The following is a 26,775-nucleotide window of genomic DNA, read 5'->3' on the forward strand; positions in this document are numbered from 1 at the left end:
TTGTTTGTATTTGTTGAAATATGATACATTATTTTTTGTAGTTTCAATATGCTTCCACTAGTAATAAATTATTGATTATCATTGGAAATATATGTGCAATATTATTGGGTATAATATTCCCAGCTAGTATATTGGTTTTTCGTTCTATGATCAATGGAATGTTGAATAGTTCTTCTTCTTCTTCTTCGAATAATATATATGAATTATTGGGATGGTATTTCTTAATGGCCAGTTTAATATTTGTATTATGTATGTCAAAATGTGTTTGTGTTGAATTCTCTTCAAAACGTATAGTGAAACAAATTCAACTACTTTATTATCAGGTAATTGATATTTTTAAAATTTTAAAGTGTATTATCCATTTCGTTCAACATTTTTTATATGTATCAGAAGGGATTTTGTGAAGATTTTGGTAATTTGAATAGTTGAGATCATCAGTCAATTAAAGTTAGGCCACCGTGGAAAACCTGGAAACACTGGACAGCCGTTTCGTCCTGTTGTGGGACCCCTCAGCAGTGCGCATCCACTACCCCGCCTCGTGGGATTTGGAGCCAAGACCTATCAGTCTCGCGTGCTAGCGCTTAGCCATTCGACCACTGAGCCGGTTATGAATCCAACAGTGTTAATATCTAACTTCAACTAATGCACGAAATTGAGTGACACATCCACCATTGTTATCAGTGAGTTACTATCTCACAACTGACCCGGTTGAACTTCACTGGTCACTGCTTCTCACTAGAACTCCAGGATATATATCTTGAAGTCAGTCACTAGTGAGCATATGTTGATTAGTATCAGAAGGGGTTTTGTGGAGATTGTATTAATTTAAACAGTTGAGATCATGAGTCGTTTGAAGCTTGACCACCATGGAAAACCTGAAAACACTGGATGGATAACTCTTCCTATCGTGGGCCTTCTCAGAAGTGAGCATATGTTGTATTAATAAGTTAAACTTGTTTGAGAAGATAATTCTAGTGATGACCTTAGCTCAGATAAAATGGTACTCATTATCAACCATGAAATGATCATGGATTTTTATTCTTACTGAAGGGGTTTTAGTGGAAATTGGTTTAATTCACAGGTTTTATTCGTCATAGGATAATCTAGTTATAGTATCACTGGAAAACAGAAAAGATTGAATAAATGTTTCATCTTGTTCTGAGTTCCTCATTATTATACACTCATGACTCCGTTGATTTAAGCCAGAATTTTCAGGTCTCATAGCCAATAATACAATTTTGACTGTTAACATTATTCGATAGTGATTTTTACCCCAAGTTAATATCGGTCTGTAGACTATAAAATATGATATTATCAAACATTTATAAGACACAATCTCAGAGATAACTACATTGGCTTACGCACTTTTTGGAATGATACACAACACTTCCAGTTGTAATTGAGTGACTTATAGTCCAGTATTTTATCTCTACGACAATTGCCTACTATGCTGAGAAGTCCTACAATAGGACGAGTTGGCAATCCAGTGCTTCCAGATTTTCCATGGTGATCTAGCTTCAATTGACTCATGATCTCAACCATTGAAATTATCATAATATCCACAAAGAAAAAACCCTTCTGATACTATGAAAATGTTAATGATATCATATCCTTAATTGTATTCATTATGTATTGATTGCCAAGAAATCTAAGTCGTCAATAGCTATTGACTTTAAAGTGACTGAACCTGAAAAACTATACTTAACCTGAATTCAGCTTAGATGTTTTTCCTAAGAAAAAGTCAACAAAGAAAACTGTCTAACAGCGAAATCGTTTTTTAATATAAAGCTCATGGTATTTTCTAAGCAACTATGAGAATATTCTCAATTATATGGTTCATGTTAATTTAGAAAAAAATGTGATTAACTGAGAAAAATATACCACCTAATAATTTAACTATATAGAACTATATGCGGAAATCAGTGCGTTGACAGTCATCAGCTATTTTACAGAAGAAATTTGGTGTGAGCTTGTAAAACTCCCTAAAAATCGAATACATATGCGCCACAAAAGCCACTTGATTTGTGTGTGAACTGTGATACTGCCCGATTGCCCACGCTGAAGCAGGTGATTTCCTTAGTCGGCCGAAACCTGAGCCTTCAACTGAAAGGTTTAATCCACAAGGCAGTGGAGCAACGTAAGGAGATGCAGTCTTATGGTAGCCGGTCACCAACAATTGGTTCAGATGCCATTTGTTCTTTCAGGATACTAAAGTCTATGTACACCATTGGCTCGGAATCAGGGTCTTCCAATTCCCTTAGATGGATCCTCCATATCCACCAACTCAGTTAAATCACCGGACATTCGCTTTTCGTCCTCTCAATTTAGTAAAAAAAACATCCCCACCACCAGAAGGCAGTGATTAGGACTTCTCTGGTAGTGGTCGTATCTACGTGGCCACTTGAGAGTATTTAAAGAGAGAGCTGACTCTCCCCACCCTTGACCGTACCAGGAGATTTGAGGCCTAAAGATAAATCGAAATTAAAATTCAAGTATTAATAATATGATATACATTTTCCAAGTCACAATTTTAATTATTTTGTCTGTTAATTACTTAGAATGTTTTCTTTTGCATATGTAGTACATGTTTTGCAGTTTTTTTTAATCATTGAAACTCTAAAAGCAATACAAACGTAATGTAAAAACTAATAAGCTTTAACTATGATTGTGACAGCTTATAATGGTCATTGTATAACCTTGACATAATGTATTGTAATTTTCGATAAACAATAATTGAGACGTATTCTCAGTGTCTTCAGCTGATCAGTTTAAATTATATTTGTGAGAAGACTTGGTCAATTTTCATTTCATTACGATCCTTGTTTATCTTATGGACAGTGATAATGTTTTAACTAACTACTACAAATTAAAGTTCTATAATTTTCACAAATCTCTTAACTGGTAATTATCATGGACTTACTAGTGACTAGTTTCAACAGATGATTCTGTAGTTCTAGAGAAAAGTCGTGACCAGTGGAGTTCAATCATTTCGATTATGAAGCATATGTCCATGGTAGACGATTGTAGAGAGTTACGCAATATGATTTGGATAGCTGAATTTGGATACCCAAGTCACTGGATTCTGGTTCAGTGGTATAGAGATTAAGCACTCGTGGACGGAACTGGAGGGTCTAGATTCATCCTAGTATGAGATTCTTTAGCAATGAACAGTCATGACCCTGCAACCAGGAACCGAACTTAAAACCTTCAGTCTTGTGTGCAGGTGTTTAAACTCTAGACCACCAAGCCGGCATTCAGTAGTGTACATATCTATATCCAATCAGCCCGTTGTATTGCAGAATCATGTCACACTGTCTTCAGTGCGTACCTTCATACCACACACAAATTTCGTTACTGATCACAATCCATCTATTATATCAAAAGAAGGTAATAAATGTGAAAAATTGAACACATAATTTACTGGTCAACATGAAATAGATATTGTCATGGTGTAAAAAAAACATGGAATAATCATATGCTCAGGGTTTACAAGAAAATACATAACAAATTCAACTATCTGAAAGAAACCAAATATAAAATATACAGCTTTAGACATGACTGAGTACATTAGTTGACGAAATTCATGGGAATATCACATATTTTGATTTGATCTAAACCAAATTTTTCCTATATTACTCAACACTTAATAATAAAGTGTACATTGTAGTTGATTATTTATAATAATTGAGATCATGAGTCAATTGAAGCTAGACAACCATGGAAAACCTGGAAGCACTGAAAAGCCAACTCGTCCTATTGTGGGACTCCTCAACAGTGCGCATCTGAGATCTCGCCTCGTGAGATTACAATCCAGGACCGCGAGCGCTTAACCATTAGGCCACTGGGCCGGACGGCTCCCAACGGTGTTAATGTCTAACTTCAATTAATTCATGAAATTGACTGACACATTCAACATTGTCTTCAGTAAGCTACTATCTCACAACAAACCCGGTTGAACTCCATTGCCTCCAGATTTTCAGTGATGATCTGGCTTCAATTGACTCATGATCTCAACTATTAAGATTACTATAATATCCACAAAACCCCTTCTAATATTCATAATAAGTCAATATTGAATTCACAGAATCTCCTTCCCTACTCATCAGTTATACAAATTGTACAGTGCTTTTAAATAGATAATCTCAACCACAACCCCTATACTAGTAATCAACATGTGCTCTCTAGTGACTAGCTACATGAGGGAATTCTCGGAGTTCTAGTGAGAAGCCGTGACCAGTGGAGCTAATCCTTGTCGGGTAGAGACAGGTATCTACCTCAGTACAACGCAAGTTGGTCGCGCAATTTCGTGGATTGGTTGATGTTAGAAACTATCACCATTGGATGCCGGCTCAGTGGTCTAGTTGGTTAAGCGTTCGCGCGCGAGACCGAAGGCCCTGGGTTTGAATCCCGCGAGCAGGATCGTGGATGCGCACTGCTGAGGAGTCCCACAATAGGACGAAACGGCCGTCCAGTGCTTCCAGGTTTTCAATTGTGGTGGTCTAACATCAATCGGTTCACGATCTCAATCAAAAACCTAATAATCTCCACAACCCCTATACTATATAATCTCTGATTAACATACATATAACTGTGCATCATGTATGTAATAAAATGTGTTAAACAAATATTTACTAAACTATATTGATTTTTTTTTCACTATTTACAAATGAAAGGAAGATACTATATGTATAAATCATCCATCTATATGTGTATGAGGTAATATGTATGGTGAATGTTAACGGTTAATAACTTGATATAACCAAATATATATTTCAAAGATGATTGTCACAATTTAGCACTCGATATTCCTTAACATTCTGAAATGTTTTCTGGTACGTACGTAAAATAAGTTACTCATGTCATTTAGTAAATTCCTTCGTTGTTATTTTTCTGAGGAGTCATATATTCTAAAAAAAAGTCAACTGTTTACCTCTCGATTATGAGAAAACAAAGCTAAGGGCGGCCAAAACAAAACGTGGCATCAGTGCTTGAAATCATTAACTTCTAGTCTGAACCATGTTAATAGATGCAGACTACTCGGTTGGAGTCCATGTGACTATCGTAACCAATGGTTGGTGATTCTAGTTGACTTGATTCAGAATCAATCACAATGGCGTAGGTGTATACACTCTCTGTCTTCCCTTAAACTATGAGATTAAAATTGCCTTATATCTTTCTTTTTACGAACTAATTCTTTCTTCCTATACTATATCCTTATATGCAATCTTTCTTTTATATATTACTACAATTGTTATAACTACTTCTACGAATTCAGTGTTCATCTTGTTGTGTTAATGAGGTGTGGCAACGTGGATCAATCCATATATGTGCTTGGTCCTACGTTGTAGCTGAGTGACTGACTGACTGAGTGGATTCCAATCACAATGTGTAAGTGATAATGCTTTTTCTAAAAGCCATAAAAAGAAATGTAAACTTATTGATTAGAATCCAAACAACAGACACTTTCTATATTTGGTGATACTGGATAATATGGCTTTAAACTGATCATAACAATCCATCTGTATTCATTATTTAACTTTCTTTGAATCTGAAGTTTAATAATATTTCATAGTTTTGATTCTATGATATATTTTTTTTTCCAGTTCAGTCTAAATTTCTCACCTTCCCCCTTCATTTTGTTAACTTTCTCGTATTGATACAAGATGTAGCAACAGTGATCCGTACAAATTCATAACAGAGTCCCATGTTAACTATTACTGACTCATTGGCTGTCCAGCAATCCCTAAATTAACCAAAATATCTATCAGATATTAGATGAGACTGTTGATGGTAAATGCTCTCAAAATGTACATTTTTCGTCCCAGTTTAAAAGTTTCATATATATATATATATATATATATATATATATATATATATATATATATATATATATATATATATATATATATATATATATATATATATATATATATATATGAATAGATTTAAAGTGTGATGTTAGTTAGACAATCATTAAAAACTTGCAAACATTGGCCTAGAGTTTTGTTCTAGTTTGGGATTCTTCAATAATGCACGACCAAGACCCGTTACAAGGAGCCAAACTTACGACTTTCAGTTTCGCATGTAAATGCTTAATCTTTATATCACTGAGTTGTTATCAGACAGTGTTAATTTGAAATTTCAGTCGATTTACGATATTGAACAACCCTCTCCTATTTTCTGTTGGGTATAACTGTCTTACACTGTACGTAGTTGAACTTTAGCGGTCACAGCTTTTCACTTAAACTTCAGGCATCTTGAAAGCGAGTCACAAGTGAGCATATGGTAATTACCGGAATAGTTTTGTGGACGTCATCGAATTTTTACATATTGTAAATCGCAAACATATATTGGCTTGATCATCATTACCAACCTGGGAGTACTGTTTCATCCTTATATGATACAAGCCAGAAGTGCACATACAGACTGCCCAGTCCTTCTACGTTTTCCATTATAGTCTAAGATCAGCTCATTATTTAAAGTTTTTGGAAATTTCGTAATCTCTATAACACCCTATATCGATTATATACATAAACCATCAATGGTCTTAGAAATGAGAATACTGTTGTAAATTAATGAGTATTCAGTCAGTCAGCTACAACGTAGGACCAGGCACATATATGCATCGGTTCAAGTTTTCATACCTCATTAACAAAACAAGATGAGCACCAAATTGATAGGAGTAGATACTTTAGTGTTGATAAGATACAAAAAATGATTGTATATAAAGATTTGATACAGGAAGAAAGAAGTAGTTTGTAGAAGAAAAGGTATAAAGTAATTTTAGTATCATAGTTTAAGGGAAGACAAAGAATGTATACACCGACGCCATCGTGATGGATTCTGAACCACGTCAACTAGAATCACCAACCATTGGTTTCGATAGTCACATGGACCCCAACCGAGTAGTCTACATCTACCAACATGTCTCAGACCAAAATTTAGTGACTTTGTGGACTTATGTCATATTTTGGTTTGGCCACTTCTAACTTTCTTCCAACCATCCAAGACACTAGTCATGATCGTGCGTCATGGTAACTGGTGTTCAGGCATACATAATACGTGGTCCAACCACCTCAGTGGATGAAGATTTACAACCTCATCATCGTCATTCCCCAATACCCTGAGTCTAACCTTACTATTACTTACCCGGTGATCCCAGCAGATGTGGTCAATATTTCTAAGACATCTTTAATCAACTACTAGTAACTTACGAGTATCCTCTACTCTTAATGACCACGTTTCGCAGTCTAAAGTAAAACAGAACGAACTGCGACATAGTATACTCGTCCCTTAATTGATAGACGGATATCTCTCCTCCGCCACATGTGATATAAGTTGGCAAAAGTCAAACAAACTTTCTCAATCCGTATCACATTTTATGTTTATTCTCAAAGAATCACATACACAAGTGTCAGTTATATGTATTTGATAAAATATATTTCTATTTCTATTTGATCATTGTGAAAAATTACTAGAACTTTGATCTTAAATGTTTTTGTTTTCAGTCATTTCAATTTACTTATCAACCCCCACACACACACTTGAATATAATGGTTTACACTAAGGTACAAAATTCAATAGCTATCAATTATAATTTTAATATGACGATTAATAAAATTGTCTGATAGTATGAGTTTCGTAAGATTCAAAGATCAATAACAGTTAGTTCAATGGTTGTTTACACTTAATCTAAACTATGAAAATTCAATTACTTACTTATTTACTTACGCCTCTTACTCCTAATGAAGCATAGGCCACCGACCAGCATTCTTCAATACACTCCGTCTTGAAACTACCTTTCTGGTTTTATCCAATTGTTGCTCATTCTTTTCATGTCTGTCTATTTTCTTCAGCGTAATGTATTCTTTAGTCATCCTCTTCTCCTTTGACCTTGAGGATCCCATATGAGGACTTGCCTTGTGGCACAGATGGGTGCTTTCCTCAATGTGTGTCCTATCCACTTCCAGCGATTCTTCTTGATTTCTTCCTCCTCTGGCATCTGGTTTGTTCTCTACCACAGTAGGTTGCTGATGGTAGTGTCTGGCCAATGGATTCGAAGTATTTTGTGTGGACAACTGTTAATAAACACTTGTATCTTCTGGATGATGGATTTTGTAGTTCTGCAAGTTTCCACCCCATACAATAGAACTGTCTTGGCATTTGTATTGGAAATTCTGACCTTGGTGTTGACTTGAAGACAGTTGTTTTGGGTTGCAGATGTTCTTCAGTTGTAGATATACTGCTCTTGCTTTTCCGACCCGTGCCTTATGAAAATTCAATAATCTTCACAAATTCTTTGTACTATAAATAATTATTCATTTCTGTATTAGTAACTATTTTTAAGAGGTAATCCTAGCAATTATTATGAAAAGCCATGACTGATTCAATTCAGTCTTGCCAAGTGTGAAACAATTGCCCAATAATAGTATAGAGAGATATTTATACAAAACCATGAGTGAATTGGAGCGAATAATGGCGAATGGTACTGGGTTCGAGTTCTAGAGCAAACATTAACTCTAAGATGTAAGTACATATAGATGAAAAGTCCCAAATAGGACGAAACACGTGTCCTGCATTCCACCGCTAGTCACTATCCATCTTTGATATTATATTACCAAGTTAATTAAATACAATTTAATGGTACCTTTATATTATTGTTAAATTCTAAGTTTCATAGATAACCAGATCATAAAAGAACCTAAGTAGACATAATTCTCTATTATCTTCTTTACAGTCAATTGTATATAACCACTGAGTGCTTCGAGTAAAACAACGGCTTGTTTGATACCTGATCATTTAGACACATAAAATTTTGAATAAAGCAAGAAAAACAAAGCATACAGTATTAAAATGAATTCAAGGTTTCTCTTCAGCTGCAAACAACCTAAACTGACATTAGTAGTATGTTTACAAGAAAATTTTATTACATTCTATAATCAATAAATTTTGGTTCGAAATGACTTAAAACACATGAGGAACACAATATTTTTAACTTAGTTACTTACTTATACATGTTAGCCCTCATGGAGAAGCATAGAATAAACACCAGTATTCTCCATCTAACTCTGTCCTGAGCAATCCTTCCCAATTCTCGGTGAAATGTGCTGTTTGGCCTTGCTCTTTTCCTCTTCCCTTCAGGATCCCAAGTTAGCACTTGCTTCTTGATACAGTTTGATAGTTTCCTTAATGTATGTTTTACTCACCTCCAACATCTTTTCCTAATTTCCTCTTCAGATGGAAGTTTTTTCTCTCACATAGTAGGTTGTTACCGATTGTATCCGGTCAACGGACAGTATCTTGTGTAGACAATTGTTTGTAAATACCTAGTACATATTTGGTGATGAATGTATAGTTCCCAGATTGAAATCATGAGTCAATCGAAGCTAGACCACCATGGAAAACCTGGAAGCACTGGATGGCCGTTTCGTTCTGGTATGGGACTCCTCATCAGTGCGTATCCATGATCCCCCACCCTGCGAGATTCGGACCCAGGACCTATCAGTCTCGCGTCAGGCACTTAACCAACTAGACCAATGAACCGGCATCCAATGGTGCTAATGTCTAACTTCAACCAATCCACGAAGTTGCGCTACCGTATACCATTGTGCGGGATCGTGAATGCGCACTGCTGAGGAGCCCCATAATGGAACGAAACGGCCGTCCAGTGCTTCCAGGTTTTCCATGGTGGTCTAGCTTCAATTGACTCATGATTTCAACCTGTGACATTTCTAAAATCTCCACAAACCTCTTCTGAATGTATAGTTGTTATTCAAGTTTCAGCTTCATACAATAGGACTGTCTTAATATTCTTACTGAAGAGTTTAACTTTGATACTGGCTGACAGTTATTTCGAGAAGATTAATTCTTTAGCATGGTTAAAGTTCACTTCGATTCTATGTTAAATAAGATGCTTTTATTGTTACTCTTTTGTTAACAGCTTGTTTTTAACACATTGTCTTTTCCTTTTTTCTAATCATTTGCAACCCTAATCCTTCCTCTCTGTTTTGATGAATTCATCATCAACATATGAAATACTAATGAATATTGATTATCCTGTTAAGTATATATACATATGCGTCACACAAATATAATCTGATCTGTGTGAGGGCTGTGATACTGCTAGGGTGCTCGAACCAAAGCAGGTGGTTTTCTTAGGGAGCCACACTCTGAGCCTTCGACCGATAGGTCTGATCCACAAGGCAGTGGAGCAACGTGAAGAGATGCAGTCTCATGTTAGCCAGTGACCAACGATTGGTTCATACGCCACTTATTCCCTCAGGATACTGGAGCCCATGTGCACCATTGGTTTGGAATCAAGGTTTTCCAACTCCCCTCTGTGGACTCTCCATGTTCACCAACCCGGTTAAAGCGCCGGACGTTCGCATTTCGTCCTCTCATTTTCGTAAACAACACCCCTGCCACGAGAAGGCAGTGAGTAGGACTTCCCTGGCAGAGGCTATATACGTGTGACCATGTGAGAGCATTTGGAGAAGGAGAGCGGACTCTCCCCACTCTCGGCCGTACCAGGGTATTTGGTGGCAAAATAGTAATACACTCTTTGATATCTGATGAACATGACTTTTTATTATATCTTCTGGATGAACTCCACTTGTTTATATCCGATTGTCGCTGATTATTATGTCAGAATCGTTTATCATTTATACCAACGCAGTTCTCACGATGCAAAAGTAAAAACACAAAAAAACCCTGGTATAAGTGACGATTTATTAGCTACAAAAAACACAATGACAACGACAACTCTAGTAGAAAACACACTCATCTATATATTGATTGTACATCCATTTTCATTATTAATTAGGATGAAATCACATATATACTCAGGGTTATAATAAATCACATGTTCAATATAGTCCATGTTAATTGAATACAAGAGTATGGTATGTCGTACAGAATAAGATATCAAACAAGAAAACAAAATAAATACTACATAGAGTATTCATTACATTGAATTGAGCATACGGAATTCATGTTGAACGAAAAATCATAATGAGTAAAAGAATGTACATTAGTTACTTATTGAATTCAGGAAGTGTATTCAATTCAGTAACTCGAGGCATAACAACTTTAACTGCTACTTTATGTAAAGTTTTGAATAAACGTTTATGAGAAGTTCCATATTCTTATAATTTAGTATAGTCAATCCTAATTGATTTACAATGGTTCATCAATTTATGTCAGTTTATGACGAAAACCAAACAAGCGTTAATGAACCTATTGTGTTGTTATAATGAAACAAATTTATCACAGATTGAAATCATGAGTCAATTGAAGCTAGACCACAATGGAAAACCTGGAAGCACTGGACGGCCGTTTCGTCCTAGTGTAGGACTCCCCAGCAATGCGCATCCACGACCCGGCATCCCGCGAGACTCGAACCCAGGACCTATCAGTCTACTGCCAGGCGCTTAACCAACTAGACCACTGAGCCGGCATCCGATGGTATAAATCTCTAACTTCAACCAATCTAATTTATGTCCTTAAGAGAACTTACAAAACCAATTTATCAAAATTTTCAAATGGGAAATTTCGAAATAATATCGAACTGACAAACCTCAATGCTTATTCTAACAACTGTAAAGTACATATTATCCCCTAGATAATTGTATATCTAAACAATTAGAAGGCTGATATTGTTTTAGGTGGTTTTGTTCTCCGAACTGGATGGTTTAGTCGTGTAGCTTTCATTGTTCTTTTGAACAACATCATCAGCACAAACTTCAGGTAGAAGTGAAGTATTCAAATGTTTTCACATATAATTTAAACCTTGTCCTATCGATCTCGGTCTTGACTGGTTATTGTTGACCTTTAACCTGTTATTGCCTGCTCCTTTATTTTCATTAAATCTCCCATTGATTTTGATACAGTCAAAGTAAAGAAGTAGACAATGATAGGTTAAAGGTTAACAATAACTAATCAAGATCGAGATCGATAGCACAAGCTGTGAATCATATGTGAAGAAATTTGAATACTTCACTTCTACCTGAAGTTTGTGCTGATGATGTTGTTGAGAGGAATAATGAAAGCTCTAGGACTAAACCATCCACTTCAGAGAATAAAGCTCCACCTAAATGATCAACCTAAGCTACAGATCTTCTTCATCAGGCTTATATATGTGTATAAAAATATTTGTATACCTTAACTAAGTGGATGTCTATTAAAAACATTTTGTTGATTAACTAACAAGTATACATATTAATAATATCAGTACAATCCAAAAGCAATTACATGAATCATTACCAACTAAGTAAATGATCGACAAATGATCTGATCTGACAAGATATACAACTGTCAATAAAACAAGAAAATGTAAATGAGTAGTGCCAAATTTTATCTACTCGTGATCAAATAATTTCATTGTATCTTCTTATGATAAATTGTTAATTATAACAGAGTTAAGTAAGTTTTAATCTACAAACATCAATCAAAGTAATAAAATAGTTAATTTCTAGGTTTTATGACTAAATGTTATCATTTTTCAATAGTTGAGATCATGAGTCAATCAAAGCTAGATCATCATGGAAAATCTAGAAGCACTGGACAGCCGTTTTGTCCTATTGTGGGACTCATTAGCAGTGTGAATCCACGATCCCACCTCGTGAGATTTCAATCAAGGACCTATGGGTCTTGAGCGCTAGCGCTTAAACTGTAGAACACTGAGCGGGCATCTAACGGTGTTAATCTCTAACTTCAACTAATCCACGAAATTGAGCGACACATCTACCATTGTCTTCAGTGAGTTACTATCTCATAACAGACCTGGTTGAACTCCACCGATTAATATTTCTTACTAGAACTCAAGGAAATACCTCTTGAAGCTAGTCACTAGTGAGTATATGTTGATTAGTATCAGAAGGGGTTTTTGTGGATATTATAGTAATTTCAATAGTTGAGACCATGAGCTAATTGAAGCTAGACAACCATGGAAAACCCGGAAGCACTGAACGGCCAAATCATCCTATTGTGAGACTCCTCAGCAGTGCGCATCCACGATCCCACCTCGTGAGATTTGAATCCAGGACCTATCGGTTTCGCGCATGAACGCTTAACCTCTAGACCACTGATTAATTTGCCAAAAATAAACCAGAATTACTTTTTAGGAAAACAAAACAGGTTTATGTTAATTGTTGGTACCAATTAATTATACAAATGAATTCACTGATCATGGATGCACACTGCTGAAAAGTATCATCCTAGGACTAAAACGGCTTTCCGGTGCTTCCAGGTTTTCAATGGTGGTCCAGTATAAATTGACTCATAAATTCAACCGTTAAAATTACTATAATCTTCACAAACCTCCATTCTGATTACAAACTGAAAATAGTAAAACTAGTGTATAGTAATAGGTCAATTTGTAGTCTACAGCTTCAATAGATTCATATTCAGTTAAAAATGCTTCGTATATTTATTGCTAAAAGAAATCAAATGTCCAATGTCTCTCTTAGTTTCCTATTGATGATTCACTATGCAGTTGATTGATGATAAGTTGAATTCAGAAAAATCGTCAGTACCTATTATTCTAGGAATTAAATAGTTAGTGTAAAATGCCTGATTGTTGAAAGCTTCTAAGGTCGTTTCAAATTATAAAAAAATGGAAATGGAACAAATGTATAGTGATTGATATAGACCTAAGGTTGTCTTTGTCTTAGTTTGTTAATTTAGTGTATGAGTTCGTTATTTCATTAAACAACAAATCAGTGATCACTTATTTGTTCAGAGTAACTGCTGAACAGTTACCCCACACTAGTTGACGTTAACTGTTTTGTACTATAAACAGTCATAATACATTTGATTGTAAAGAAATTTAATGTCTTTGTCAGATAACTGTAGTGTGGTGTGTGAATCTAAACTTCAGTTGTTTAAGTCAGTCTGTAGAACTTATTTATTTTCTCAACAACAATAATACGATGTTATTTATTACCTTAAGATATTGTTTGGGCCTTCAAATGCCTTGGTATGGTCGAGAGTTAGAAGAGTCAGCTCTCCCTCTCCAAATGATCTAGTATGGTCACGTGCATATAACCACTGCCAGAGAAGTGCTAATCACTGGCTTCTTGCAACACAGGTGTGCTTTACGATATTTGAGAGGATGAAAAGCGAGTGTTCGGCGCTTTAACCGGATTTATGGATATAAAAGATCCATCTAGCGGAGTTGGAAAATCCCGATTCCAAACCGATGGTGTACATGGACTCCAGAATCCTAAGGAAACAAATGGCGTCTGAACCAATTGTTGGTAACCGGCTACCATGAGACTACATCTCCTTACGTTGCTCCACTGCCTTGTGGATTAGATCTGTAGGTCGAAGGTTCGAGGTGTGGCCCTAATTCTCACACAAATAGAATGATCTATGTGACGTATATCTATTTGATGCCACCTTGTACCAGTATTTATGTGTTTAAAAAAAGTAAAATTTAAGGCCGTACAGTGCTTCAAGGTCTAGCTTCAATTGACTCATGATCCTAAATATTAAAATTTAAGGATTTAATTCTCTATGTCTTCTATGTAATATATTTTATTAACAACCTAACCGATTGGGGTCACCCACTCATGTGCAAAACAACCCTGCATCCCAGTAGTAGGGTAGTTCGAAACAAGCTTTTGTTCACTTTTCGATTTGCAGTTGAATGTATTCCATTCTCAAGCTTAACTTATACCACATAAACGCCGAATAGTCAGTCAGCGGGAATACTTTTTTGTAACCGATGCCCAAAATTTTAAAGGTCATGTGATATACCGGGCAAAGGTCATAATAACTCAAAATCAGAGCTCAATATGAAAAGCTGTAGTGAGTAGATGGATTATTTACCTAGCTCATGATTGGCTCACTAATCAAATGTTCATGTCAAGGTCAGGAATTATTAGATATTCTATTCAGTCCTTTACAACATAGTTTTTTACACAATATTGTCTCGTTCATCTGTCTAACTGAGTTGATCATGAATTGATCAGTCTCTTTATTAGTCTTTGTACATCCTGACCTGACGAATCTCAAACATACGTTTGAAACATACATTCTGAGTTTCATTCCTAATCATTATCCAACTTTAATAAAACATTTATATAAACACATGGTATTGTTTTACTTGAATCTTCCCATTGATGTTTTTTAGGACTGAAATTGATCAGTCATCAAACATCAATGGGAAGATTTAAGTAAAAACAATACCAAGTGAATTAAACTTCACCCCATTACACAAGCAAGTGGTTATCAGGACTCATTAGCTAAGTGGATAACGCGATGGCGTTTGAGGCGTTTGAAGGGTGCTGAGTTCGAGTCCCAGGGAGAACCTCAACTCTGAGATGTGCAGGTACATCCGGCTGACGAGTCCCAAACAGGACGAAACGCGCGTCCTGGATTCCACTGCTAGCCATTATCTATCTTTGCTTATTTATATAAACAGTTTTAAAAGCTACTACTACTACTATCTGTCATTTATGTTTCTTTTATTATTTATTTCATCAGGCTGTTCTACATAAAGATGTATTATGGTTTGATCAACATTCACCTGGTGATATTATAAATAATCTATCAGATAATTTAAATTCTATTGAATCTGGTATTGGTACAAGATTAAGTGATTTCAATCAAAATATGAGTGGATTTTTAGCTGGTATTATTATTGGTTTTATTGTGAAATGGAAATTAGCATTAGTTGCTTGTGCTACACTACCATTTGTAGTGATAGCTTTCTCTTTATTTGGTATTGCATTTAAATCATTTCATAATAAAGAAATTAATGCATATTCACGTGCATGCACAGTATCAAATGAAGTATTATCATCAATTAGAACTGTAGTTGCATTCGGTGGTGAAAAACGTGAATCATTAAGATATCAAAAAGAATTAACATCAGCTGAATTAATGGGTATTAAAAAAGCTACAGCATTTGGTGGTGGTAAGTGATATATACATATATTTGTGTAGTTTCATTTTGTTTCTGAGCACTATTGTCTTCATGTATTACAGTATTCAAATAAGATGTTATAACTATGAATTGATCATAAAGAGGATTATCAGTATAGGGTTGTGGAGATTATTAAGTTTTTGATTAAGATCATGAGAAAAAAGATCATGCCCGACCGAAGCTGCTACCTTGACGTGGTGGTCGGGTTCGCCTATCGTGATGACCCAACCGAGCTATATTGGCTGGAACATATGTTCCTGTAGGTTCTACCATGCCAGGCAGGTCGATTGGAGAACGTAAGACTAAAGGCAGCAACTCAAGGTCTAAGGGCGAAGTCGCACTGTTGACTGTAGAGGGGTGTGACAGCAGTAAGGTGTTTCCCTCGGACAACCGGCATCTGCAGCGATGCTGCCTTCCCACAAGGAGGGGTGGGGTTAGAAAAGGTCGACCCTAAAAGTGTCACACCTCACCTTACCTCACGGATTTCCGTCTCCGGCGGTAAGGCCCTTTGAAGAACGGAGCTAACACATTAAAAACATTCCACGAAAAGGCCGTGCGCGACCGGTCTCAAGCAGTTGTCCCCTGGGCTCTGTGGTCACGCTCCCAGGTCGTTAAAACCAACACTAATCCACTTCTATTTCAGGTTCCTCAAGAAATACCCTTCCACGGTGTGGGCAGCCGGGAAGTGATATCAGCATTCATACCCGTAACAGCGCACGAGACCAAGTTGGTCACATTCAAATCTTTCCTTATTACCTCTACCACTACAGGATTTGAATCGACCACTGCATCTGTGTGCTAATCTGGTGTGGCAACTCGAACTGACGTACGTACTTACGAAGTTCTACGTTGCTACTGACTGACTGATTAAGACCATGAACTGATTGATGTTAGACCACTATTGAAAACCTGGAAGCACTAGATGGCCAACTCGTCGTATTGTGGGACTCCGCAGCAATGCGCATCTTTTTTTCTGCTCGTTGGATTCGAACCCATGGCCTTCAGTCTCGCGCGCGAACGATTAACCTCTAGACTACTGACTAGCTTCTTGAGGGAATTTTCGGAGTTCTAGCGAGAAGTCGTGACCAGTGGAGCTAATCCGTGTCGGGCAGAAACAAAATATCTACCTCAGTACAATGGAAGATGGTCGAGCAATTTCGTGGATTGTTTGAGTTTAGACATTAACACCGTCGGATACCTGACCAGTGATCTAGAATCCAAGTCATACTAGGACGAGTTGGCCATCCAGTGCTTCCAGGTTTTCAATGGTGATCTAACATTAATCAGTTCATGATCTCAATCAAAAATAAAGAGGATTATTAGAAATATAGAGTTTCACGGTTACCATAGATATTATTCATTACAGCCTTTATTTATTATATTAACTTACGTAACAACTGAAACTGTTCAAAACAGAGGTAAACATTAGTAGCATAACAACCACAAACTTTACCACTGATAATTCAAATGTTTAATTTTTGAAGAATTTAAAAAATTTTAAGTATAAATTTGGCGCAACATCAAACGTTTGTAAAAACAAAATTCCATTGTCATGAGATAGGTTTTTAAAATAAGCGAATACGGCGTTAAAAATCTTTTAGAAGAAAAGGCACCAATCTTGTCTTGCTGTTAAAGCATAGTCATTAATCAATCGTATAGAGTCTGTTGTGACTCTATGTCCGGCTAGTTATCACCTGATTTATCCAACAATCAAAATACGACTTATACAATCTTCGCACTTTGCCAAACCAATGACGTTCGACCGGTATGGGCAGTCTAGCGTCCTTATTGGTCCTATGTCCGCCTAGCCCATCCACTTGAGTCCAGAACACCAAATACAGCTTTCACTATGCGAATCATATATTTCAAAAATACTGTGTTTATATATCAAGCAAACAGACCGCAACGCACCAACAAACCCAGGGTCCGAGGGCGAAGTCATACAGCTGACTGTACAGAGGTGTGACGTCAGAAAGGTGTTTCCTTCAGACAACCAGTATAACAGCGGTGCTGCCTTCCCACAAGGAAAGGTGGGGTTAGAGAAGGTCGACGCTAAAAATGAACACCTCGCCTTATACTATGAATTTCCGTCTCAAGAGTTAAGGTCCCAATAATTACGGAGCTATCATGAAAACTGCTCACAAAAGGTGGTATGTGACCGACCTCAAACAGTTGGCCATGGGGCACTTCTGTCACGCTCTTAGGTCGCTAAGACCACCTCTAACCCAATTTCCTTTTCAAGTGACTCTAAAAGAATGCAATGCAATGAAATTTTGTATACAAAAGCTGAAACGTTTGATATAATCATTGTAATAGAACCACAACAGTCGGAAAAGTACTTAATCTCAGTATAGTTGATTATTTAGTGTAATCTTCCTTTATTGATTTAGATAAACGGTTCAAATAATGTTCAGGATATCAATTTCACTTCGGTTATTTATTGTTTTTACGTTTTATAAACGGGAGATAGACACCTATATGATTTATTCTTCTTATCTATGAACATGATAGTTTGTATGCCAACTAAAGGCCACATTGAACAGTCTAACTAATATTTCTCATTAGGTTCTTTGAGCTTCTGAACTTTTTCAATGCAGCACTAGGGATTTTGTGGTTTGATATTTACTTTTCCATGATTCAATTATTTCTAATTAATAACAATAAAGAATAGATGTAATGTGACTGGCAGTGGAATTCCGGACACGTGTTTGAGATTCTTCAGCCGGATTTACCTGCATCTCAGAGTTGTGGTTCACTGAAAAACCTAATAGATAACATAATGCAGTTTGGAGCGAATGGTACTGGGTTCGAGTTCTGGAGTGAATATCAACTCTGCGATAAAGGTAAGTCCAGTTGACAAGTTCTAAATCAGACTTAACGCGCGTCCTGGGTCCCACTGCTAATTACAATCCCTCGCTGCAGATAAACAAATAATTTTAATTTTGTATTGTACTAACACTGTTGGTTGTTCATCATATATGCAGACAAACTAACTGAGTAAAATAAATATACTTTACAATTATTATGCATATGTAATTTGGTAATTTCCTCCTTAATCCCTCAATTTATTTATTTATTCTGTTCTCATCTTTATTTATTGATTAGTTGGAGGGTGTATAGGACTTGTAATATTTTCATCAGCGGCTTTAGTGTTTTGGTTTGGTGTTAAATTAATTCGAGACGAAGATGCTGATCCTGGAGCTGTAATTGCAGTAAGTGTGTGAACTCATGCCTGAATTATTCATATCAATCGATACCCTGATAGCTTAGCGGTAACTTCTCAGTCCATGTAGCTGAATGACGCTCATTTGTAGTCCACAGGGAGTATCAGTTTCCTCAGGACTTCTGATATGCCATACTATAATGAGCGCCAGCTGGCATAAAACCTAGATCAACAAGAGTTTCCTCCCGACCACTTCCAACCACCAAAAATGTCATTGATCAAATTTCTTATGATTAAGTCATCTTTTGCTGTAACTTATTTGTGAGGTCAGTATAAATTCACAAATTGTATGTAAGATACAAAATAAACAAAAAGGTAAGTGTTATGTTTCGGCCGCCAGGGTTTTATCTGTGCGTCCTTATCTTGATGTCTGAGGTTGTCATCGCTGTACATGCTGGGACTGCAGTCGTACTGCTTATAATTGACAATTGGAAACCACTGTGATTTCTCCATCCTACCACTTATACTTTGGAACGGACACCACTTCAATTCTCAAAACACCAAGTAAGGACACGAAAGACTTAAGAAATGAAGATTTCATTGATTCCTTGAAAAAACGTCCTCAAACAAGTCCGAAAATCATGCCGTTATTATACCAAAATAAAATCATTTATATAATAATTTTTACATAATAATATCACATATAGGGAAAACTACATTAGGTTACTGTAAAATCACACACCGAATGTGGTTCACTGGAATTGATAAGGGGAATATAATCGTCAAAATGAACAAAGTTCTCACTTGTCATCCAGGCCGAAATTCACACTAAATTGTTACAGAAAGTATTTACCTGAATAATGTCATCTTTCTATTACATTATATCTGCCCTTATATATGATCTCGCATGGGACCGACGGAAAAATATCTTTATACTGAACTAACATTGATAAATGACCTAAGAAAATAATTTTTCCAAATACTTCGTGATAGACTATTAGATAAGTACACTTCAGAACGTGAGTTTCTTTCGGTGAGACTATAATTTATGAACGACCTTTAAGTAACTCTAAAGTGATCTTCAGAATATCCACCCAAATAAGGGTTATAAACCCGTGTGTGAAAATGAGTTGGATCAATTACATCTCATTAGCAATAACGAGAGGGTTGCTGTTAAATTATTTAATTTATTATCGGAATGAGGGTTTGTGGAGATTGTAGTATCGTTACAGTTGAATAGATGAGTCAATATAAGCTAGACCGCTAATAAAAACCTGGAAGCACTAGACGGACGTTCCGTCCTAGAATGGAACTACTTAGCAGCGCTCATCCACGATTCCACACACGGGACTCGGACCCAGGACCTTAGGTCTCACGTGAGAACGCTTGACCTCTAGACCATTGTTATGTTGCCAAATGTAACATAGATCTAGGTGGCTACAATTTATATCAATTAATATTTCTACTCTAAATTCAATATATATAACGTGAAATCACAGATTTTTCAATGAACTTAAACTGAATGGTAAGGATTTGATTTACAAGTACGATGAAACATCCTAAGTTTCAATTATTTGACAACGATCCATAGATCATAACCACAATCCAACTGTTGTTTTCTTTGAATGTTTGTATTTCAAACCATTTCGTTATTACCAGTATGGGGTTGTGGAGACTCTTGTGTCTTAATTAAGATCATTAACCGATCAATGTTAGACCACCATTAAAAACCTGGAAGCATTGGACGGCTGTTCCGTCTTAGTATGTGACTCCATATCAGTGGTCATCTAGAGGTCAAATATTCGCGTGTGAGACTAAAACTCCTGGTTTCCAATCTCATGTGTGGGATGATGGATACGCACTGCTGAGGAATTCCATACTAGGACGAGTTGGTCGTCTAGTGCTTTCAGGTTTTCAATGGTGATCTAGCTTAAAACAACTCAATTTAACTTGGTTATTTATTCTCTGAAGAAGTGACTTACATTCAGTCACATAACGTCAGAAAATTCAGTTTTTCTACTCATTGGGATATTACAAGTATATCACTTTTACTTTAAATCCACTTGATATTGCTTTACATGAATCCTTCCATTGATGTTTAGCACTTCAATTGATCAGTCTCTTATTGACATATGTGCATACTGCTCTTCGTGCCTCGATATTGTCCTAATTCACAAGCATTATAAACAAAGATGGATAGTGGTTAGTAGTGGAATCCAGTTTGATGAGCATTTCGTCCAATTAGGATCTCGTCAGATGGATGTACCTGCATCTCATAGTTGATGTTCACTTCAAGATTCGAACCCAGTACCGTTCCCTTCAAACTGCATCGTACTATCCACTTATCTACTGAGTCCTGATAGTCACTTGCTTGTGTAATGTAATGAAGTTTCAATTCACTTGGTACTGTTTTACAGGACGAGACCAAAGGTCCTGGGTTCGAATCCCGCATGCGAGATCATACATACACGCACTGCTGAGAAGTCTTATACTAGGATGAGTTAATCGTTCAATGCTTTCATGTTTTCAATGATGATCTGAATATTGATTAGTTCATGATCTCATTTCGTTATTATATCACATTTTACATAGTATTCTTTTATACAGTTAAAAAAAGTGCATCAAATTTCTTTTTCTTCTTCATGATCATATCGAAACTTGACTGACAATCTCTCTTTTTCTAGTGATAATGAATATTTACAAGGTCAATCTACGTAACTAACTATTCTATTTTTTTCTTGTTTATTTAGTATGTTTTGTTTGGCTTTCATCATTATAAACAATTTATAGTATGTAGACAATGCAAACACTTCGACAACATTCTTTAATGTCTCTATTCTGTTATCAAATTGAAATTAGTTCTATACATTAGTATAGTTATGTTACTGTACTTTGTATTCACAATGTTAATGAAACGAACGTGTGTAATATTTAAAAAAAATTCTTATTTACAAATAAACAAGATAGTGAAATACTTGAAATAACCCATAGTGTCATTGAATAAGAAAAAGAATAATTCAGCGCTGAATTCTTCTTTTTCTTATAGTGAAATACTTTACAAATTATATCATACATAAGGAATAAGTTAGTGAATAGTTGAAGTTAATATGTGGATGTATTATCCATTGATATATGAAGAGATAAGTTAAAATCATAGTTGAAATATTATAACATTGAAAAACCCAGGTACATGTAATTGACTAGTTTGAAGTAGAATAAAATGTTAATTATTCAAATATTCACCCTTATTATGCCTGTTGCTCACAATCGAGTATAGGAAGCCGAACAACATACTCCAACACACTCTGTCATGAAACCTCCTTTATAGTTCCATCCAGTTCTTGTTCATTTTTCTCATGTCTATCTCCATTTGTCGGCCTAATGTGTTCTTTGGTCTTCATCTCCTCCTTTGACCTTGAGGATTCCATGTGAGGACTTGTCTTGTGACACAGTTGGGTGATTTCCTTAATGTGTGTTCTATCCACTTCAAATGCTTCCTCTTGATTTCTTCCTACTCTGGCATCTGGTTTGTTCCTTCAGACAGTAGGTTGTTGTTGTTGATAGTGTCTGGCGGATGGATCCGAATTGTTTCGCGTAGAAGGTTGTTAATAAACACTTGTAACTTCTGGATGATGGATTTCGTAGTTCTCCAAGTTTCCACTCCATACAATAGAACTATCTTGACATTTGTATTGGAAATTCTGACCTTGGTGTTGACTTGAAGACAGTTGTTTTGAGTAGCAGATGTTCTTCAGTTGTAGATATACTGCTCTTGCTTTCGCGATCCGTGTCTTCACATCTGCATCAGATCCACCGTGTTCATCAATGATGGTGCCCAGATAAGTAAATGTTTTTACATCTTCCAAAGCTTCTCCGTTAAATGTGATATGATTGGTGCATGCTGTGTTGTATTGGAGTATCTTGCTTATCCCTTTGTTTATGTTGTTACCCACTGCTACACTGGCCGTCTTCTTCTGCCTTTGTTGTTGCGATTGTGATAGAAGAGCCGGATCATCTGCGAGGTCTAGATCGTCCAGTTGCATACTAGCTGTCCTCTGTATCTCATGCACGACCCTCCAGATGTTGACGTCTCCGTAATACGGTCGGCCATCAGGAGTAAGAGAAAGGGTGAGAGTAAGCAACCTTGCCTGGCACAGGTCTTTACTTCGAATGAGTCTGTCAATTGTCCTCCATGCACGATTTTGCAGTTTAATCCATCATAGGAATTCCGTATAATATTGACCATCTTCTGAGGCACTCCGTAGTGTCGAAGAATCTTTCGTAGTGTTGTCCTGTCCATGCTATCAAATGCTTTTTAGTATTCAATGAAGTTGATGTAGAATGGTGAACTGCATTCAATTGATTGTTCCACAATGATCCGTAGAGTTGCGATTTGGTCTGTACACGATCGATCCTTACGGAATCCAGCCCGTTGGTCTCGAAGTTGGGCGTCCTTCATTCTGTTTAACAACACCCTGCTGAAGTCTTTTCCTCGTATTTTGTTTTTCTCTTTCGTATGATATTTTTATTATTACACTAAGTTTCTTTATTATGATTAATAATGTTATATGTATTTCTTCTAGGTTTTTATCAATATTCTTCTAGGAAGTATATTTCTAGGCAATGCATTACCAAATATTCCTCATATTCTAGGAGCTGTGACATCATCCAAAGACATATTTGCTACAATAAATCATGTGAGTTTTTGTTCGTCAACTTTATTATGTTTCGTTATTGTACCACAATAAATTATTGATTGTTCATGTGGTGATGTGGTGCGTGCTACTTATATTGATGTAAGTAGTATATGACGCGAGTTAAAAACTTAATGTCTGGCAGCAGAAGATGGGGAAAGATCAAGAAAGGAAGAGCGTGAACACAATGCAATTTGTAAGAAAACGCATGAACAATGAAATGCGAGACAATGGATTGATGTTTGCAAAAGGAACAGTCCAGGTTGATATGATGGATTAATATTTTTCAAATTAACGATTTACTATATGGTTTTTCTATTTTGCCAAGTAACTCTGTAATTAAGTGTTAGATATGGTTCAGTCGTCGCCACACGTGTTCTGTTCACTACAGGGATATTTCTCGGTATAAACAACGTTGGTAAGCGCGCAGTTCTTTCCAGTTGATATCCACTGGATAGTCGCTATCTAAAGTTGTAGACGTTCCATAACGGACGGGGGAGGAGAATCCCGAAAATAATCTTCATAGTTCGGTTCCATACATTTTGTAGCTTACTTTAAACCCGGAGCTTAATAGCATTTCATGCCTTCCATTTCTAAAAAATCTTATTTTCACTTATTAGTTTTTTGTTCTTTCTTTTTACTAAAAATTTCCATACTGAAATGAAACAGCTATTCAGTTCAATTCAGGTCTCAATAATTGTCCATTTGATGTCATTCTGTAATATGAAACTATCTTTAAATGATATAACCTCCGTAAACCTCCAATCTTACTCATTGAAATGTCTCATAGTTTTTACCACCGAATGACTCTAGACTACTATGATTATTGTTATAAAGAGTTTTTAGAAATATTTGAGCTCACTATCGACTAATTTCACAATGTAATTCCGGCAATTCTAACAAGAAATTATTACCAATGGAGTCAAATGTGAAACAATGACCCAGTATGTAACATTGAGAGATCGTTATATAACACCACGAATTAATTAGAGTGACGAATGTACAACTCTTAGACGTTGACTTAATACTTTAAAATCTTATACCTTCTCTAGGTGATATCCATATCCTGAATTCATTTTCCTGTAAGGTCCCAAACAAGGAACAAATGATTTTGTATGAAAATTTAACAGTCACCATAAACTCTATTTATTTTTCTTCTAATTTATAAATGTAGGTTTCTGTAATAGAGAAAAATGATACAGGCAAAATTATTCCAGATTTTGATGGAAGTATTACATTTCGTCATGTGAATTTCAGTTATCCTTCACGTGCAGATATACCTGTAAGTAAATAATAATAATAATAATACTAATTTATCAGAAGGGGTTTTGTGGAGATTGGTTGAAGTTAGACATTAACACTGTTAGATGTCGGCCGGCTCAGTGGTCTAATGTTTAAGCTCTCACGCACGAGACTGATAAGTCCTGGACTCGGATCTCGCGGGGGTCATAACCGTGGATGCGCACTACTTAGGAGTCCCGTACTAGGACAAAACGGCCATCCAGTGCTTGCAGGTTTTCCATGGTGGTCTAGCTTCGATTGGCTCATGATTTCAACTATTGAAATAGTAATTTATTCATTGAATGAATTAAATGTTTGTTCAATTATGTACTGGGTACCAACTCAACTGTACAACATAATGTATACAAATAAACGACATTCTTTACTCTTAATATTAGATGTGTATATTTATCTAGAAACATCCTTTATGTTTACTTTCCACTAACCTTGATGTTATTATTCTATTTTGTTAATTTGCTATTACTTTGCTCATTTGAATTGTCACAACTAATAGCCCATGCACATTTATTCCCTAGACAAATATGGGTTATAATTTACTGACTTCATGTTAGTCTATTTTCAAGAGTTCCGTTACAGTTTTATCTTCCATCATAGTATCGAATATATACCTTAGTATTCTTGTTTATTTATGTATCTAAACACATAAATATTAGTACAAGGGAGCACCAAATATATATAGGCTTCACTTCATCATTCGATTTGTATGAACGCTGGAATACTGCCCCGGGTGCTTAAATCAAAGCTGGTGATTTTCTTAAGGAGCCACTCCTCGAACCTTTGACCTAAACGTCTAATCCACAAGGTAATGGAACAACGTTAGGAGATGTAGTTTTATAGTAACTGGTGGTTAACAAAAGATTCGTACGTCTTTTGTTCACTCAGGATCCAAGAGTCCATGTGCACCATTGGTTTGAAATCTGGGATTTCTTACTCTCTTAAGTAGGTGCTCCGTATTCACCATTATCATTCTACAAATCTTCATTGTCTACTTGAATATTATTTCAAGACTAATGTGTATAATACTGTTATAACTTGTCGTTTGAATGCTTATTGTCTTGGCTCTTTTAATGCTACTTTTTATATCTGGTCTTCGCTGATTGTTATGTCGGAAACGCTTATCATTTATACTAGGAACGAGGGACATCTGCGATTCACACGACGCGAAAGTAAGTACACAAAGACTTGTATAAGTGATGATTTATTAACTCCAAAACACGACGACGACGATGACGACGACTTTAGTAGAAAATACACTCATTTATATATTGATTCAAACACCCATTTTGATTAATAATTAGGATGAAATCACATATATAACAAATCACATACTGAGCATAGTTGATGTCAATGGAATACAAGATTATCGTATATTATACAGAATAAAATATCATACGAGAAAAGAAAACCGAATACTACATTGATTAATCATTACATTGAATCAAAACGGAAGTCATCTTGAACTAAACTCATAATGAGTAAAATAAATCGAGAATGACTTTTCTTTCCATCATATCAAATACAAATTAATTTTGATTGAGATCATGAACTCATTGATGTTAGACCACCATTGAAAATCTGAATGCAATGGACGACCAACTCGTCCTATTGTGAGACTCCTCAGAAGTGCGCATCCACGATCCCGCTCGCGTGATTCGCACCGAAGGCCTTCAGTCTCGCGCGTGAACGCT

At 36.1% G+C, this 26,775-nt stretch overlaps 1 protein-coding gene across 2 annotated transcripts in view; it reads left to right on the top strand.

Moving 5' to 3' along the window:
* Positions 1 to 26,775, top strand: part of ABCB1_1 (Multidrug resistance protein 1) — an 81,393-nt gene that overhangs the window by 949 nt on the left and 53,669 nt on the right. For both annotated transcript variants that reach the window (XM_051215480.1, XM_051215481.1), the window contains exons 3-7: positions 42 to 323; positions 15,487 to 15,919; positions 19,034 to 19,140; positions 23,675 to 23,788; positions 24,960 to 25,067. In XM_051215480.1, the coding sequence (XP_051065992.1) occupies positions 42 to 323; positions 15,487 to 15,919; positions 19,034 to 19,140; positions 23,675 to 23,788; positions 24,960 to 25,067 (1,044 nt within the window). The remainder of the gene's footprint in view (positions 1 to 41; positions 324 to 15,486; positions 15,920 to 19,033; positions 19,141 to 23,674; positions 23,789 to 24,959; positions 25,068 to 26,775) is intronic.

This window comes from Schistosoma haematobium, chromosome 4 (assembly GCF_000699445.3).
Source record: "Schistosoma haematobium chromosome 4, whole genome shotgun sequence".
Classification (NCBI taxonomy): Eukaryota; Metazoa; Platyhelminthes; class Trematoda; order Strigeidida; family Schistosomatidae; genus Schistosoma; species Schistosoma haematobium.